At 44.4% G+C, this 17,740-nt stretch overlaps 1 protein-coding gene across 5 annotated transcripts in view; it reads right to left on the bottom strand.

The window, feature by feature from the left end:
* EVI5 (ecotropic viral integration site 5) overlaps positions 1–17,740 on the bottom strand; it is a 238,470-nt gene that overhangs the window by 24,451 nt on the left and 196,279 nt on the right. For all 5 annotated transcript variants that reach the window (XM_040360028.1, XM_040360023.1, XM_040360025.1 and 2 more), the window contains one exon: positions 8,297–8,392. In XM_040360028.1, the coding sequence (XP_040215962.1) occupies positions 8,297–8,392 (96 nt within the window). The remainder of the gene's footprint in view (positions 1–8,296; positions 8,393–17,740) is intronic.

Raw genomic sequence — 17,740 nt, 5'->3', positions numbered from 1 at the left:
CAAGGGAGCGGCGGACAGGGCTTAGCTGCACGATCTGTGTCAATAGATGCACACAGGGCTGCTTGGAGTGAGACCACATGAGAGCTCCCATAGAAAGCAGCTTTCTATGGGGGCACTCAGCAGAGGGGAGCCAAGAATGCAAGTGATGGACCCGAGAAGGGGAGGACCGTGGCTGCTCTGTGCAATGGTTATGCAGCAGGTAAAGTAGGTTTATTATTTTAATAAAAAAATTGAAGCTTTAACTGCTTGCCGACCAGCCGTCATTATACAAAAGCAGGTCGGTTCGTCCCCGCGGATCGTCGTAGCTGTATGTCGATCCCTTTAAGTGGGATAGCGGGCGCGCACCTGCCCGCTGCACAGTGGGGGTGCCGATGCTCATGACCACCGGCCACGAGCGATCGCGGGCATGAGAAGCGGAACAGGGGTGTGTGTGTGTGTGTGTGTGTGTAAACACACACATCCCTGTTCGGAGAAGAGATGCAGATCAGAAATACAATTCCCATCATGCCTAGTCATGTCTGTGAATGTCAGAGTTCTACAATGCCTTATTGGATGTGTAGTTTCAAAACAGCTAGAGGGCCGTAGTTTGGAGATCCCTGGCCTAACCCGAGGAAAAAATTGGGGATATTATAGCAAAAAGTACAATAGTGTTTTTTTCAAAATAATCGCTCTATTTTTGTTTATAGCAAAAAAAAAAAAAAATTAACCGCAGAGGTGATCAAATACCACCAAAAGAAAGCTCCATTTGTGTGAAAAAAAGAACACAAATTTTGTTTGGGTACAGTGTCGCATGACCGCGCATTTGTCAGTTAAATCTGCGCAGTGCCAAATCGCAAAAAATGCTCTGGTCATCGAGCAGCCAATTCTTCCGTGGCTGAAGTGGTCAATATCACCAACTACAAATAAACATTAAAGGAAACCTGTGGGGATTAGAAATGTGCTAGCTGCTGTTGCTATTCATATTAAAGTAAACTTTTTCATTCCCTAAATATGTAAAACATAGTGAAACCATCATCTGCTCCATCACCAGTTTTTGACATTCCTCTTTGCTTAAAGAGGGGTGTCAAACTCAACTTCATTGTGGGCTGCATCAGCATTATAATTGTCCTCAAAAGGGCCCGCTGTATCTGTAGGATTAAATGTCCAGCGCATTCCTTCCCCTTACATTAGATGTCAAGAGCCACCCCACCATCACAAGTTCAGTCCCCGCACTCTACTTTACATCACAGTGCACCCCCTTTCCTTATGCTGCTGCTGGGAAGAAGCTGAATGCATTGCTCAAAAGCAGAAAGTAAGGGACCGGAGGACTGGAGCTCCTGCAGCTGCAGGAGAGGTGCGAGGGCCACATGAAATGGCCTGGAGGGCCGGATTCGGCCAGCGGGCTTTGTGGTTGACACCTGTGGCTTAAAGTAAACCCCCCTTATCATTTTAAGCCAAGGAAGCTGCCATCTTTGCCTTTGTTTATTCTACAACTGCCATGATACTGCACATGTGATCAGTTATGACCCCAGCTATTGGATGGTTTGACAGTTTGGTTGAGAGCGCAACCAATGGGAGTGTGACATTTCCGGCAGGTGGCGGAAATGAAACGGTTTTATGGATGGGTTTACTTCCGCTTTAAGGCTACTTTCAAAGATGCTGCTTGCAGGACTTTTCAGAACATTCTGCAAGTGAACCGCCCAGTGTGAAAAGTCACACCGAATGAATGGCAGGTGGTTTTCAGGCGTTAAAAGGCTATTTCTAGCGCTAAAACGCCTGAAAACTGTCTCAGTGTGAAGCCAGCCTAAATGTGCAACTTGAAGCTTGCCAAGACAACAGTGAAGCCCTGGTCTCCATCAAACTGCCTGATGCATAACTACTGCCCCAGGACAACAGCTCTCTATGGTGTTTGAGAGGCAAGATGGCACCACCATGTAGATGGCGACAGACTAGAGAAAGGGATCGTGTTTATTGCATAAGCAAGTTAATTTCTTTCGTTCATGGACGGACACAGCTCCAAATAATCTTGACAGTAGGGTTATGTTCCGTCTATCAGGAGAGGACTAGGCAGACACGTTAAATGGTTAAAAAACATGTAATAAAGAAAAGCCGAACAAAACCGCCCAAGGGGCGGGCCCTCTGGTCATAACCCCTCACCCTGCAGTCAGCAGCTCAGATAAGGCAGGGTTACGCCCGCAGCCTTCTTTTTTTTACCGAAAGTTGTTTCGCCCTTTCATCTTAATGAGGATATGCCTAATGCTTCCATCTCTGTGTCCTCTACCGTCACATCCAAAAGAGGTTGCTCTACATTCCTTTGACCTTGTCCGAGCTGTCTCTGCTACGGCTCCGTTCCGGAGGTCAGACTCGCTGTTTGTATCGGTGACTGGTCCAAAGAAGGGTCTGGCGGTCTCGTCGGATCAGACAGATCGTGATTCAGGCCTATGCCCTACAGGGGCGGGTGCCTTCCTTTCCTGTCACGGTGCATTCAACCAGGGAGATAGGTACTTCCTGGGCCTTCCGACATCAAGCGTCTGTCTCACAGGTGGGCAAGGCATCACTAAATTTTACAAGGTTGATGTACATGCATTTGCAGATGCTTGCTTCGGCCGCAAAGATTTGCAGGCGGCTGTTTAAGGTTGCAACTCCTCCGTTGAGGAGCGAGGTTTTGTCTTGGGTGGAAGTTGGTTTGCTTGCTGTGCCCACCCCTCATTCTTTTGACACCGCTTAGGGGGGTCCCTAATGTCAAGATTATTTGGAGCTGTGTCCGTTTATGAACGAAAGAAAAAATAGGATTTTTGTACTTACCGTAAAATCCTTCTCTGAAGTTCATAGACGGACACAGCACCCACCCCTCCTTTTTAAGTTTGTACTGCTTTTAGACAAACCGAGCTGCTGACTGCAGGGTGGGGCCCCTGGGCGGTGCTGTTCGGCTTTGCTGTATTACATGTTTTTTAACCATTTAACATGTCTGCCTAGTCCTCTCCTGATAGACGGAACATAACCCTACCGTCAAGATTATTTGGAGCCGTGTCTGTCCATGAACGAAAGAGAAAAGGATTTTACGGCGAGTACAAAAATCCTATTGCACCAACAGTTTGTAGAACCACTGAAAAAAGGAAACATTTACTTTAACAACAAGTCCGTAACAGCAGCTTGCAAAGTTTTTTGTTTTTTTTTTCAATTTGCTGCAACACAAAAGGGTTAAAGATAAACCGGACCACTTTCTGCACAAATTTGCTTTTTAATTAAGTGTTCACATAGTAACTGACATTAGGCAAGTATCCTTTTTTTGCAATCTCTGCCATACCGACACACAGGCACATACTTTCCCCACAACGGTAAGAGACCACAAATCAGCACATGTGCTTCAGGCAAAAACAGCATGTTAGTTTCACAAAAAACCTCAACCATTTACACACAGGGATTGAAAATACAGGTTACTGCTTAAAAATACTTCTGCAATAGTTCTTTAGAAAGAAATCCATGTGAAATGTAATATTCATGTGTAAAATTGGTAAATGACCAGGGATGCTTGCTAAACAAACGCCGCTGTTATTCCAAAGTCAGTTTTACATATCGAAAGCACCGTTGCATAATTGTTCCCATTAAAGTCTAATGAAAAGCCAAATTTAGTGTCCAAGACAAAAAATTGATTAATTTGTAAAAAAAGTATATGCTTCCATTTGTTTTTTCACTTAGTAGTGCAATGGTTGGTTTCCCAGAGATTCACTTTTGCATTAAAAAAAAAAAAAAAAAAAAAAAAAAAAATACTTTTTACTCACTGTAAATTGTAAAACCCCTTATATATTTACTGAAGGGTGCAGAACTGTAGATTATACACCTGGAGATGGCATAACCCATGAAATAAAATCTACAGTGCTGACCCACCATGAATTATTGAGCTTTTTATTTATTTTTTAAGTAGTATGGAAACTGGTAGGCCATAGAACTTTTTTATAAATTGGCCCCCAAAGACAGCGCCTTCCCCCATTTGCAGGAAAACTCAGAAAACATGGTTCTAATATACACCTCTTAGGGAGACCTTTACATCAAAAATCTACTGAATTAAATAGGGCATGCCTGTCCCCAATTTATTTATTGGTACATAAGTTCCAAGATGGGATTCAAACATTTGAGCAGGGGATCACCCTTCAATGAGGTCTCGACAAGGCAGCGTGGCTTACACATATATTGGCAAATGTAATTTGTTTGCTGGCTAGCTGGTAGGGATGCTGGGCATTTTGTATTGTGTTTGCTCTGAATTAAATAACGTATGCATAAAAAAAAAAAAAAAAAAAAAAAAAAGGCAAAATTCCGTTCCAAAGGCCAGCACATTGTGTCTTTCAGTATTGAGAATCCAAGGTATGAGCCATACTACGGACAGGTCAGGCTACAGAAAATAACAGTAAGGCTTCATTCAGACGAGGCGGATCATTAGAGAGTCTGCCAGCTCCCGCCAGCTCAGCAGGAGATCTCTCTGCTGAGCCGGCGGATGACAGGTCCCTCAATGCTCACTGAGCAGGGAGGGGCTTGTCCAGCGCTGCCGTCTCCTATGGAGAGATTGGATGAAAAACGGACAGCACTGTTTTCATCAGATCTCACCTGATCCGATATGGACGGATGGCGACGCATAACCATATGTCTGATTTTAGCGGATCGGATGTCAGCGAACATGTCACCGCTGACATCCGACACTCCATAGAGATGTGTGGAGCGGCTGTTCAGGTCCTCCGACAAAACTGACGGGCGGACCTGAACGGTCCGACCGTGTAAAAAAGGGCCCAAGTGCCAAGCTCATGGGGCAAGTACACAAAAGAACGTAATGCATGCTCTATAGCCAGTATATAGTTTATTTTACCTTCAGAGCTAGATCTTTATTAGGTCCGTTTCACACAGACTTCACACTGCTCTGTATAAGAACAGTGTGAACAGCAAGCTTTACAAAGCATTTAGGGAGAGTTTGTAACTGTTGCACACAGATCTTAATGGGAACTGTCACTTTAAACATACTGCTAGCAGACTTCAACACTACTTAAAGCGGGGGTTCACCCTAAAAACAAATTTCTAACCTTAGAGCCAGCATACTAGGGACATTTACTTTCTGCGGGTAATTTTCTTCTCTCTGTACATACCTTTATATTCAGATTTTGTCCAGGGCTTCCGCGTTCTGATGACTGCGGGACTGGGCGTTCCTATGCTTCGGTTAGATGATTGACCAGATTTCCGGAAATAACCGAGCTGCGAGTCAGAGCTGACTGTGCAGGCGCCGTAGAGTGACGAATCGCAGCTCAGCTATTTCCGGAAATCTGGTGACACGCGTTGTGCGACAGGGGAACTGTTTCACAAGCCGTCAATCATCTAATCCAAGGATAGGAACGCCCAGTCCCGCAGTCATCAGAACCCAGAACAAAATCAGAATATAAAGGTATGTACGGAGAAAAAAAAAAAAATGACCTGCAGAAAGTAAATGTCCTTAGTATGCCTAGTATGCCTAGTATGCTAGATGTAATGTTAACAATTTTTTTTTTGGGTGAACCCCCGCTTTAAAGCTTGTTGAAAGCCTGTTATCGGCTTCTTTAAAGTGACAATCAGCACTCCCATTAAGATTCATTTATAACCATTTCCACACAGGATCTGAAGGGCACTTTAATGGCTTAGAGCAGTGTTTCTCAACTCCAGTCCTCAAGGCGCCCCACAACAGGTCATGTTTTCAGGATTTCCCTCTGATGAATCGGCTGTGGTAAGAACTTAGGCAGTGAAACTGATCAAATCACCTGTGCAAAATAATGGAAAGCCTGAAAACATGACCTGTTGGGGCGCCCTGAGGACTGGAGTTGAGAAACACTGGCTTAGAGAAAGCTGCTTGATGCTTGCCTAAAGCTTTGCAAAAGCTTGCTAAAAGTTTCATAAAAGCCTGCTATTCACACTACTCTTTACAAATTGAAGTCTGTGTGAAACAGGCCTTAGATTTATTTAGGCGGATTGGGGGGGCGGGGGTTTTGGTTATTTTTTTAGAAACTGTATATTGAGGCTCCTAAACACTGGAAAACCCTTATATCCTCCTACATGACCCTGGCAGGTAGAATTGCCATTGCTAGGTGTGGGAACCAGTTGGTGGTTTGGATTGGACACGTTAAACTAAACTGGATAATGATCAACAAAAAACTTTTGTGTACCCTCAATAATACCCAGTCGAAGTTTGATGGGGCCTGGAAGCCATGGCTGTGGTACCTGGAGGGAGTCTAGTATGACCTGGGGATCTTGGTCACATCTTTCCCGTTAAGGCCCATACACACAATTGGACTTTTTGACAACAACAGTCCGACAGACGCGTTTTATTGGTCAATCCGACCGAATGTATGCTCCATCGGACAATTGTGTTCGGTTTTTCAAAAGACAAATGATCGCTGTGCATGCTCACAAACTTTGTCAACAAATGTCTGATGGAGGATAATCCGATCGTGTGTACACAAGTCCATCGGACTAAAGTACAAACACGCATGCTCAGAACCAATGCTAAAGATCAGACAACAGCAGAAGTTGCCCAAAGGGTGGCTGTAAAGAGCTGAAAAAACATGTGATTTGGTAAATATTGGCTGAAAATGTTCTGCTGTGTGTACGCAGAACAAGTTCACGGCCAATGCCCATTCGGACAAAAATCCACGGAAAAGTCAGATGGAAGTCCGATAGTGTGTATGAGGCTTTTAAGCCCTCTCTCCCTAAACCTTCTCGTCTCCCCCTTGCCCCGACTCCTCCTTCCTTTGGACAATCAATTTATATTCTATTTTATTTATAACTTGTTTCCATTTAGACGTTTGGTGCAAGATAAGACCGTAGGCGAGACTGTCAAATACGGGACCTGCTCTTTTTTATAGTGTTCTAGCAAATGTTGAGATGTAAACAGTATCTCTTCTTCACCCTAATTGAACACTTTGTCTTCGTTATATTGGTTACCCCATTAAGGGAATCTGTACCCAAGAGTCTGTCTACTATTCCCTCTCGAGGGAAAAAAATGGAATCCAAAAAAAAATGACTTGTTGGTTATGGTTTTCAGATATGCGACTGTTGGAGACCTGGGGAGCCCACAAATTATAAGTAAGCAGAGCTCAGAGAGCAAGAACAGCTCCAGGAGCCAAACGGCTGTGCTTCATACATGTGCTGACAAAACAAGAGAGCAGACTGAAGACTCATTTGTCTGCTGCTGATCTGTCACAGTCCATATGGCTGGGAAGTGAGCTAGAGGTATTGCTTACTTGCAGTTAAGAAAGGGCAGCGCTGTGCAGCAGTGGCTTCTGAGGCTGGTAAAACAGTTCCAATATTGCAGAGCCAGTAAACATGATGCTAAAACAAAGCTCAACTTGACCTGTTTTATGACAAACTTATGTCACGCAGAGCTTCGATAATGAAGGCTTTACGAGTTTGTAATTTTTTAGGAATGTTATAGAAATAAAACAGTGTTAGTTTTGACAGAGAAGAAACTACTGGCAGGTTTTTATTGTCATTGTCCTGATCACCAGGGCAGGAGACTCTAACAGCAAAACAGGTTGCAACAACATGACAGGTGTTATAACCCTACGATCAGCGACGTCACGCTGCTTCTGTCAAAAAAGCCAACTTACCTGAAGGATGCGACAACCCAAGTTCACGACAGGCCAACCCTTTACAACCACTTTAAACCTACAGGTAAGCCTAGATTAAGGCTTACCTGTAGGTGCTTGAACTTACTAAAATCACGGGCGCCGCTGGTGCAGGCGCACTGTAGTGCGCCGTTCCCGATTGAGCCTGTGCCGTCACTGGTGGCGCGGGAGTGACATCACAGCTCCGGCCAATCACAGCGCCGGAGCTGCGATACCCGGAAGCAACCCCCGGGCAAGATGTTGGCTGCCCAAGCGTTGGAAGAGGGCGGCTGCGGGGGTGTTTCGATCTGATTTTTAACTGGGTTTACTTCCTCTTTAAGGAGCTTGCATGTTTCAGATCACTTTGAGGATTGGCTATGACAAAGTTGTGCAAAAAAAAAAAGAGAAAATTACATTTAGTGTAGATTTTGCTTTTTGGCAACACTAGGCTAAAAACAGAAGTTTAGCTCTGCTGTTTGCAAAATTTACAACTATAAGGTTTACATCATCAGCAAAAGAGGGGAGAAAAATGTCACCTAATGACATAAAAATAACTTAACACATTATAAAGCACTGTAGGAAAAAAAAAAAAAAGGAAGCAGTAAAATATACCCGAAACACGCAAACACTCTTCAATGCTAAACAGCATGCATGGGATGTCAATAAGGATAATACAGCTGCCAGTTCCACCTCATGCTTACCTCGTGTTTCAGTTCTACAATTTGATCCTTTAATTCTCTGATGTACTGGCTCGAGTCAGAATTGTCGAGCTGTCCTTGTAATTTCCCTTCTTCTTTCTATATAAAGAATATGAAAGCAAAACAATGAAATAGACAGGAAAAAGATGGCCAAGTGTTCTATAAAGCAAATGTACCACAAAGTAAAAACTATCCGCAAATTTACAAACCTGGTTAAGGTCCAAGTAACAAGATTTAAAAACAGAAGCACCTGATTTTAGAAGATCTCCTGGTAAAATGGATTATGTTACATTAATAACTCTTGTTATGTACATGTTGGGTCCTTTGTACACAGATGGCATTACTAGCCATGTACACCATTTGGTTTAATGACCATGTGAATTCCGACACCTTAAAAATTGTATGTTTTACCACTTAAGCCCCGGACCATTTTGTTGCTAAATGACCGGGCCACTTTTTGCGATTCGGCACTGCATCGCTTTAACCAACAATTGCGCGGTCGTGCGACGTGGCTCCCAAACAAATTTACGTCCTTTTTTCCCCAATAAATAGAGCTTTCCTTTGGTGGTATTTTATTACCTCTGCAGTTTTTTTTTTTTGCGCTATAAACAAAAATAGAGCGATAATTTTGAAAGAAATTCAATATTTTTAACTTTTTGCTATAATAAATATCCCCAAAAAAGATATAAAAAAAATATTGTTTTCCTCAGTTTAGGCCGATGCGTATTCTTCTACATGTTTTTGGTAAAAAAATAATAATAAATCGCAATAAGCGCCTATTGATTGGTTTGCGCAAAAGTTATAGCAACTACAAAAAAAATAGGAGATAGTTTTATAGCATTTTTATAAATTTTTTTTTTTGACTAGTAATGGTGGCGATCAGCGATTCTTATCGTGACTGACATTATGGCAGACACATCGGACACTTGACACATTTTTGGGACCATTATCATTTTTACAGCGATCAGTGCTATAAAAATGCACAGATTACTGTGAAAACACTGGCAGTGAAGGAGTTAACCACTAGGTGGCGCTGTGGGGTTCCCTAGGGAGTGATTCTTACTGTAGGGGCGCGTGGCTTGCTGTGACAAGTCACTGATCGTTGTTTTTCAATGACAGTGAACACAATCAGTGACAGTGTCACTAGGCATAATGGGGAGATGTTGTGTTTACACGAACATTTCCCGTTCTATCTCTCCGTGAGACGATCGCTCGCGGGTATGCCCGCAGCGATAGAGTCCGCAGGCTGGCTCACGGAGATCACGGCGGGCACGTGCCCGCACCAACCTCTTCTTAAAGTGGACGTATATATACGTCCTTTTGCCTGCCCGTGCCATTCTGCAGACGTATATCTGCGTGCACCGGCAAACAGTTAAAGACCTTTTGAACTCAGAACTGGTTGGGACTAAATAGTCAATCTTTTAGTAATGCAATGAAGCCAGAATGGTGGAATAAAGCTTAGGATCTTAGATCATCAATAGTATTTTATCTAAAAAAAAAAAAATATATATATATATATATATATATATATATATATATATCTCCTCAATATTGAACTTTTTTTTATAGTAAAGGATTATGTTTAAACAGATGTTTTGCTTATATGTTTGATCACATTTTGATAGTGCAATTACATGTCTATTATAACCTTAGGAAATATTGACTGATACTTTTAAAAACAGCTGCTGCACTTTGGAGAAATTATACTTACTTTATTTTTTTTAAAACACAGGTTGCTTTATTGGGAGGTTAAGTGTGCTGGGAGCAATAAACAAGACAGCAAGTCAATGTAATATTTTACACTGCTTTAGCATCCTTGCAAAAGTATATTGCATATAGCAGTTATCCAATTTTTTTTTTTGCATTAGAATCTGTTTGAATATTTTATTATGATTTCATAAAGCATAACAAAAAGGTCATAAGAATAGTATATTAGTACAATACAATGAAAATAATAAAATCCAAAAAAGCGGTTATAACTATGCTTCTCTCATGAAGTATATAGAACGAAAATGTAAGGAGTATTCCTTAGGGCCCTTTCACACCCATGGATCCCGTGAGGATCCGTTCCTTATACATCCGATTGCTCAGGGGGGATCGCTACGTTGATCTCCGCTGAGCCGGCAGATGACAGGGCTGTCTCTGCACACCATGCATGGACCACCCTGTCAGATCTCTGCTCTCCTCTATAGGGAGATCGAATGAACACAGACCGTCTCTTTGTGTTCACCCGATCCGACGACGGATGGAAAAATAGGATTTTTTGTACTCACCGTAAAATCCTTTTCTCTATCGTCCATGGACGGACACAGCTTCGACTTGTGGGCTAGGTTTCTGTTCTATAGGAGAGGACTTCCTAATAGACGGAACATAACCCACAAGTCAAGATTTAAGGAGGCTGCGTCTGTCCATGGACGAAAAGAGAAAATAGGATTTTTGTACTCACCGTAAAATCCTTTTCTCTGTTATCCATGGACGGACACAGCCTCCTTAAAGGAGTTGTAAAGGATTTTTTTTTTTTTTTGTTGCTGAAAAAGGGATTTTTAATACAGCTTACCTGTAAAATCCTTTTCTTGGAGTACATCACGGGACACAGAGCGGCATATTCATTACTATATGGGTTATATGGAGTACCTTCAGGTGTTGACACTGGCAATCTTCAAACAGGAAATGCCCCTCCCTATATAACCCCCTCCCATAGGAGGAGTACCTCAGTTTTGTAGCAAGCAGTATGCCTCCCAAAATGGTCCCCAAAAAAGAGGGGTGGGAGCTCTGTGTCCCGTGATGTACTCCAAGAAAAGGATTTTACAGGTAAGCTGTATTAAAAATCCCTTTTTCTTTATCGTACATCACGGGACACAGAGCGGCATATTCATTACTATATGGGATGTCCCAAAGCAATGCTCACAATGAGGGGAGGGAGAACATCTCCAAGACAAAAGGATTTAATTTAGAGAAATACTCAAATCATAATAAATCCAACTTAGTTGAGAAAAATAATCTTAAATTTTAAATTTAACTCAAAAAAGAGGAGCCCCCGGAATCCGAGGGTCTCAAACTGCAGCACTGCCTGCCCAAAGGCTGTATCAGACCTCCTTCTTACGTCCAACTGGTAGAATTTTGTAAACGTGTGGACAGAAGACCAGGTTGCCGCCTTGCAAACTTGAGCCATAGAGATCTGGTGGTGTGCTGCCCAGGAGGCGCCCATGGCCCTAGTAGAATGAGCCTTTAATGATACTGGAGGAGGCAACCCTTTCAAGCCGTAGGCCTGAGTGATTAATTGCTTAATCCACCTAGAAATGGTGGACTTTGCAGCTGCCTGCCCCTTCTTGGGCCCATCCGGTAATATGAACAGCACATCTGTTTTCCGGATCTTCTTTGTAGCTTTAAGATAGGCCTTCATGGCCCTGACGATATCCAAGGTATGCAGCAACCCTTCCTTTCTGGAAGTAGGTTTAGGGAAGAAGGATGGTAATACCAAATCCTGGTTCAAATGAAAACTGGATACAACCTTCGGTAGGAAGGAAGGATGAGGGCGGAGAACGACCCTGTCCTTGTGAAAAATAAGATATGGTTCCTTACAGGATAAGGCCGCCAGTTCCGATACTCTTCTTGCGGAAACTATGGCGACCAAAAATACTAACTTCCTTGTCAGTAAAACCAAAGGAATTTCAGCCAACGGCTCAAACGGTTGTTTCTGTAAACTTGACACAACAAGGTTTAAATCCCACGGGCAAAGCGGGGATTTAACTGGAGGTTTAATACGTAAGACCCCTTGAAGGAAGGTCTTAACCAGCGAGTGGGTGGCCAGCGGCCGCTGAAACCACACTGACAGAGCAGAAATCTGTCCTTTGATTGTGCTTAATGCCAATCCTTTATCCACTCCTAGCTGGAGAAAACTTAAAACTCTATCAATGGTGAATTTGCGAGAAAGCCATCGCTTGGACTCACACCAGCCTACATAGGCCTTCCAGACCCTGTAATAAATCACCCTAGAGACCGGTTTCCTGGCTCTGATTAGGGTAGAGATTACTTTCTGAGACAGACCTCTACCCCTGAGAATCAGGGATTTAGCTTCCAGGCCGTCAAATTTAGATGCCGTAAGGCAGGGTGGAGGATCGGACCTTGCGATAGCAGGTCTGGCCGTAGAGGAAGAGTCCAAGGGTCTCCCACTACCATCCTTAAGATTAGTGAGTACCATGCCCTTCTGGGCCATGCTGGAGCTACCAGGATGACTGGTATGTGCTCCACCCGGATCCTGCGCAGCAGGCGGGGTAGTAACTGGAGCGGGGGAAACGCATAAAGAAGTTTGAACTGATGCCAAGGGCAAACCAACGCATCGGTTCCGCAGGCCATCGGATCCCTTGAGCGGGACATGAACCTGTCTAGCTTCTTGTTGAGTCTCGATGCCATGATATCCACGTCCGGCACTCCCCATCTTTGGCAGAGTGCTTGAAAGGTTTGTGGATGCAGAGACCATTCCCCCGGCAATAGAGTCTGGCGGTTTAAGAAGTCCGCCTGAAAGTTGTCCACTCCTGGAATGAATATTGCCGATATGCAGGGCACATGAGCCTCTGCCCATAGGAGAATCAAGCTCACCTCTCTCTGAGCGGCTTGACTCCTGGTTCCCCCTTGGTGATTTATGTATGCCACGGCCGTGGCATTGTCTGATTGAATTCTCACCGGGAACCCCTGCAATTTTGACGTCCAAGCCCTGAGGGCTAGTCGAGCAGCTCTGAGCTCCAAGATGTTGATGGGCAACTGCTTCTCTGGCGTTGCCCAAGTACTTTGGCGAGTGCAACCATCCAAAATTGCTCCCCAGCCCGTCAGGCTGGCGTCTGTGGTCACTATCTTCCAAGCCACTGGGCTGAAAGACTTCCCCTTCAGTAGATTCTGAGGGTCTAACCACCAACACAGACTTTGTCGGACTCTTGATGAGAGCGGCAACGGGATATCCAAGGCCTGTGGCCTTCTGCTCCATGCTGACAGGATGGCTGCCTGCAGGATGCGAGTGTGGCTCTGGGCGTATGGTACCGCCTCGAATGTGGCCACCATCTTGCCTAGTAACCTCATACATAGGCGAATAGTCGGTTCCTTCTTGCTTAGAACCAGTAGGATTAATTCCTTGATGGCTTTGACCTTCCTCAGAGGTAGAAACACTCTTTGTTGTTCTGTGTCTAATCTCATGCCGAGATATTCCAACTGCCTTGTGGGCAGGAAAGCTGACTTTTCTCGATTTAGGACCCAGCCGAACCTCTCGAGGTATTGGACCGTGAGGGCCACTGCTCGCTCCAAGCCAGGAGACGAGTGATCTATGACTAGGAGGTCGTCCAGGTATGCTAGGATCGTGACCCCTTGGATCCTTAGTTTGGCTAGGATTGGAGCTAGGACCTTCGTGAACACCCGGGGGGCCGTAGCCAACCCGAAGGGAAGCGCCACGAATTGGAAGTGACGCGAAGCCACCATGAAGCGTAGATATTTTTGATGTGGCTGATAAATTGGAAGATGAAGGTAGGCATCCTTTATGTCTATGGACGCCATGAAGTCGTCCTTTTGGAGTGTGGTAGCTGCTGACCGCACGGATTCCATCCGAAATGAGCGGATCTTTATGTATTTACCATCTTTAGGTCCAAAATTGGCCTGACATCTCCATTGGACTTCGGGATGATGAATAGGTTGGAGTAGAAACCTAGCCCCTGTTCCAGGACTGGTACCTCTACTATTACTTCCTGGGAAAGTAGATGATCTAATGCCGATCTTAATGCAGCTCCCTTCTCCGGATCGTTTGGAATCCTCGACTCCTGGAAATGAGGAGGAGGAAACCTTAGGAAATCTAGTTTGTAGCCTGTGGCCACGGAAGACCGTACCCACTCGTCGGGAATGCTGGCTTCCCAAATCTCTGAAAAGAGTCGCAGCCTTCCCCCCACCTTCGTGGGTGGGGGCGCCCCTTCATAAGGTTGGCTTGGGGGCTGGTTTTGCTGGTTTGCGAAACCACTGCCTTTTGCCTCTAACAGCCTGTCCTTGTGATCTGCTGTTGAAGCCGAAGCTTGCTTTTGCAGGAGGCCGTCGATACTGCTTAGTATTAGAGGGCCCCTGCCCAGGGGAATACTGTCGTTTAAACGCAGGCCCCTGAACCTTCTTCTTAGTTGGCAAGAGAGTACTCTTGCCGTTTGAAATGGTCTGAATGTATTTATCTAGGTCTTCTCCGAAGAGTCGTCCTCCATGGAAGGGGAACCCTACCAGGAGCTTCTTGCATGAGGGCTCAGCCTCCCAGCTTTTTAACCATAAGAGTCTTCTCATATGGATAAGGGATAACGATAAACGTGACGCTTGCTGGATAGAATCCTTGATTGCGTCTACCGTAAAACATATGGCCTTAGGGACATCCGAAAATTCTTCTGCCTGCTGAGCAGGAATAAGTTTAAGCATCTGCTTAAATTGATCCGATAATGCTTGAGCAACCCCAATCGCGGCCACAGCTGGCTGTACTACTGCCCCTGCAGCAGTGAAGGAGTTCTTAAGTAGTGCTTCCAAGCGCTTATCAACTGGATCCTTGAACACCTGTATGTTTTCTACAGGGCATGTTAACGATTTGTTAACACATGAGATGGCTGCGTCCACTGCAGGAGTAGCCCATCTTTTGGAAAATTTATCTTCCATAGGATATAGGACAGAGAATCTTTTAGGTGGTAAGAAGATCTTATCTGGCTTGTTCCAATCTTGGAACAAAACTCCCTCTAATAGAGGATGGATCGGAAACACAGCATTGCTTTGAGGCGCCCTCAGTAAACCCAAAGCTGAAACCGTCGATACCTGGAGATCTGGTCTCTCCGTGACCATCTTAGGGTTGGACTGACTCGCGTCAGCTCCAGCCCCAGATCCCGATGGCCCCAAGGCTCCCTGTGGGGAAAGCAGCGGCATAGCTTTGTCCGAGACCTCAGACTCTCTGGGGGAATCCCCACCTCTTGTACCCTTGTTTTTTGATGCCATGGTACAATACCGAGGTACACCTGCTACTTATTGGTACCTGGGACTTATAAATAGTTAAATGCCCAAACACCTGTTTGGGGGATAAAAAAATGCTTCCTCTCCCCTAGATGACACTTTTTTTTTTCTTTTTTTTTTTTTTCAAATCTAGGAAAGAAAAAACATTCTGTCCCCCTGAGTAGTATTGCAAGAAAAACTATGAGATGGAAAAGAAACAGCCTATTCCTAGGCTTGAAAACAGTCTTTCTGAAGACTGCAATATTCTTTCTGGCCACTGTGTGTCCTCGGCGCCCCGTGCTTGCCGTTCTGGTCTTTCCTCCCCAGTTCCAAAGTATTGAATGAGCTATATGGAACAAACAAGGAAGGGCCGCCCCTTCCTTAAGCCACTGACCCGCCCTTCCCCCCCAGCAATCTCAAACAGGAAATGCCCCTCCCGACAGGGGGGGGGTGGGGTTGGGAGGAAGGGACCTCTCTGCTCCAGCAAACTGCAGCCTGCAGCCTGGAACCATGAGGAGGTCAGCGTTTTGCCTGCTTTGCAGGCTCTGAGGAGGAAGACTGAATGGAGCATCGCCTGGAGGCTTGCAGGTAAGCACAGCTCTCTGACACACACATATACTTTATATCACACAGGCCCCACTCAATGCTTTTCCAACACTACAAGGGAGGTCACATTTTATGGGGAATAATACATATAGAGCCATCCTATCTTTATGATATGTGACTAGTTTGCCAGATGCAGTGCATAACTTTAGGCATGTCCCCTGTGACCCCCCAGAAAAAACCTGCTAAGAACCAAGTTCCGCAAGTTTTCCCCTCACTTACCTGCTCCATGCCGCAGGACTTTGCCAAGCAAGAGGCCCAATCTTCCCCCATCTCGGTGGGGATGTCTAGACCTTCAGGCCCTGGGTTCCTATGAAGGATCCACTGTCCTGGGCCCATATAGCACTCTGGCAACAGAAACATTAGGCACCCAAAGGTTTCTAAGTTCTGGGCCCAGGGTCCAGCTCTCTAAAAATAAAAGCATTATGGGCTATACCCCAAGGGTTTGGGGTCCGGTTACTGACCACTTTAGCGCTGAGGCTTTTTTGGACAGAACCGGTTAGCTCACCTAATCCCAAGGATGCGGAGGCAAGCTAAACCATGACTAACACCTAAGACACTGGCGTAAAAAACTGAGGTACTCCTCCTATGGGAGGGGGTTATATAGGGAGGGGCATTTCCTGTTTGAAGATTGCCAGTGTCAACACCTGAAGGTACTCCATATAACCCATATAGTAATGAATATGCCGCTCTGTGTCCCGTGATGTACGATAAAGAAATAACTGTTTACAGGGTATAGAGATATAATAGTTAACTGATCCCTTTTAAAAATTATTAAAAATAGATAAAAATCAATCATAATGTACCTGCAGTTTCTAGTTTTGTTTTTGCATGTTGTTTCCTGCTTCTGTGATGTACAGAGCCAATACAGGGCAGTGATGGTTTGGAAAACTAAACTGATTGGTGCCGAGGGGTTTTAGACACACAGTAATCACACCGCCTTGATTAGTGACCACAGAGAGAAAGCTCCCAGTACTGTGGTCATCAGGAAACAGACAACCAGGAAGTGTGGAGATCAGAGAGGAATTACAGCAACTTGGGAGCAAAAACGAACAATGAGGACATGAAAACAGCACTGCATTAAGGAAATGGAAGCTATTAAGATGGAAAAAAAAATTCCTTTACAAACCCTTTAAATATTGATGAGATCGGATGTCAGCGGATGTTCATCCGCTGACATCCGCAATCTCATAGGGATACATGTATGTCCGTTTTTCATTCGAAAACGGATGAAAAAAGGACTTCGGGTTCGCAGGTGTGAAGGGGGCCTAAGTGTAACGTCATAACAATTTAGTGATGTTATTCTAGCTATCATCAATAACAATCATATATAATCAAGATAGGAGAATATAAAAAGGTAATATTTAGTTATTGCAGTCCTCCATTTCTATACCTGGAGCAGACGACGCAAACCACATGAAACCTCAGACACAGAAGAGCCCACACTACACAGTGGGTCTATGAAGACATTAAAGCTTAAGAGGCCATTGCTTGTTGGTTTGTAGCCTCAGAGTCCATTTACTCCTATGATTTTTCCGATGTACACATTCACTGAACAGTTTGAGGTTTCACAGGATACAGCTCATGTATATGGGCGTTCTTGTTAAACACAACCTTTTCAATTCAAACCCAGTGCTGCTTGAACATACAGTACGTTAAAATTCAGAACACAGTGTTTGGCAAGAAAAGGCTACATTTTACCTGAAATTTAAACACCATAATGGGGCATACTGTATTTAAAACACATTATACAAAACGATCATCTACACTACTCCACCAAAGTCAATGGAAACTGTAGACTGAGGTTTTAAACACAGCACCCCTCTAAATGACACTTGTCTCAAGTCTACAGCGTCAAAT

This window comes from Rana temporaria, chromosome 7, assembly GCF_905171775.1.
Source record: "Rana temporaria chromosome 7, aRanTem1.1, whole genome shotgun sequence".
In the NCBI taxonomy this organism is placed as follows: Eukaryota; Metazoa; Chordata; class Amphibia; order Anura; family Ranidae; genus Rana; species Rana temporaria.
The sequence above is the reverse complement of the archived record's forward strand: the minus strand, read 5'-3'. Positions and strand labels throughout refer to the sequence as shown.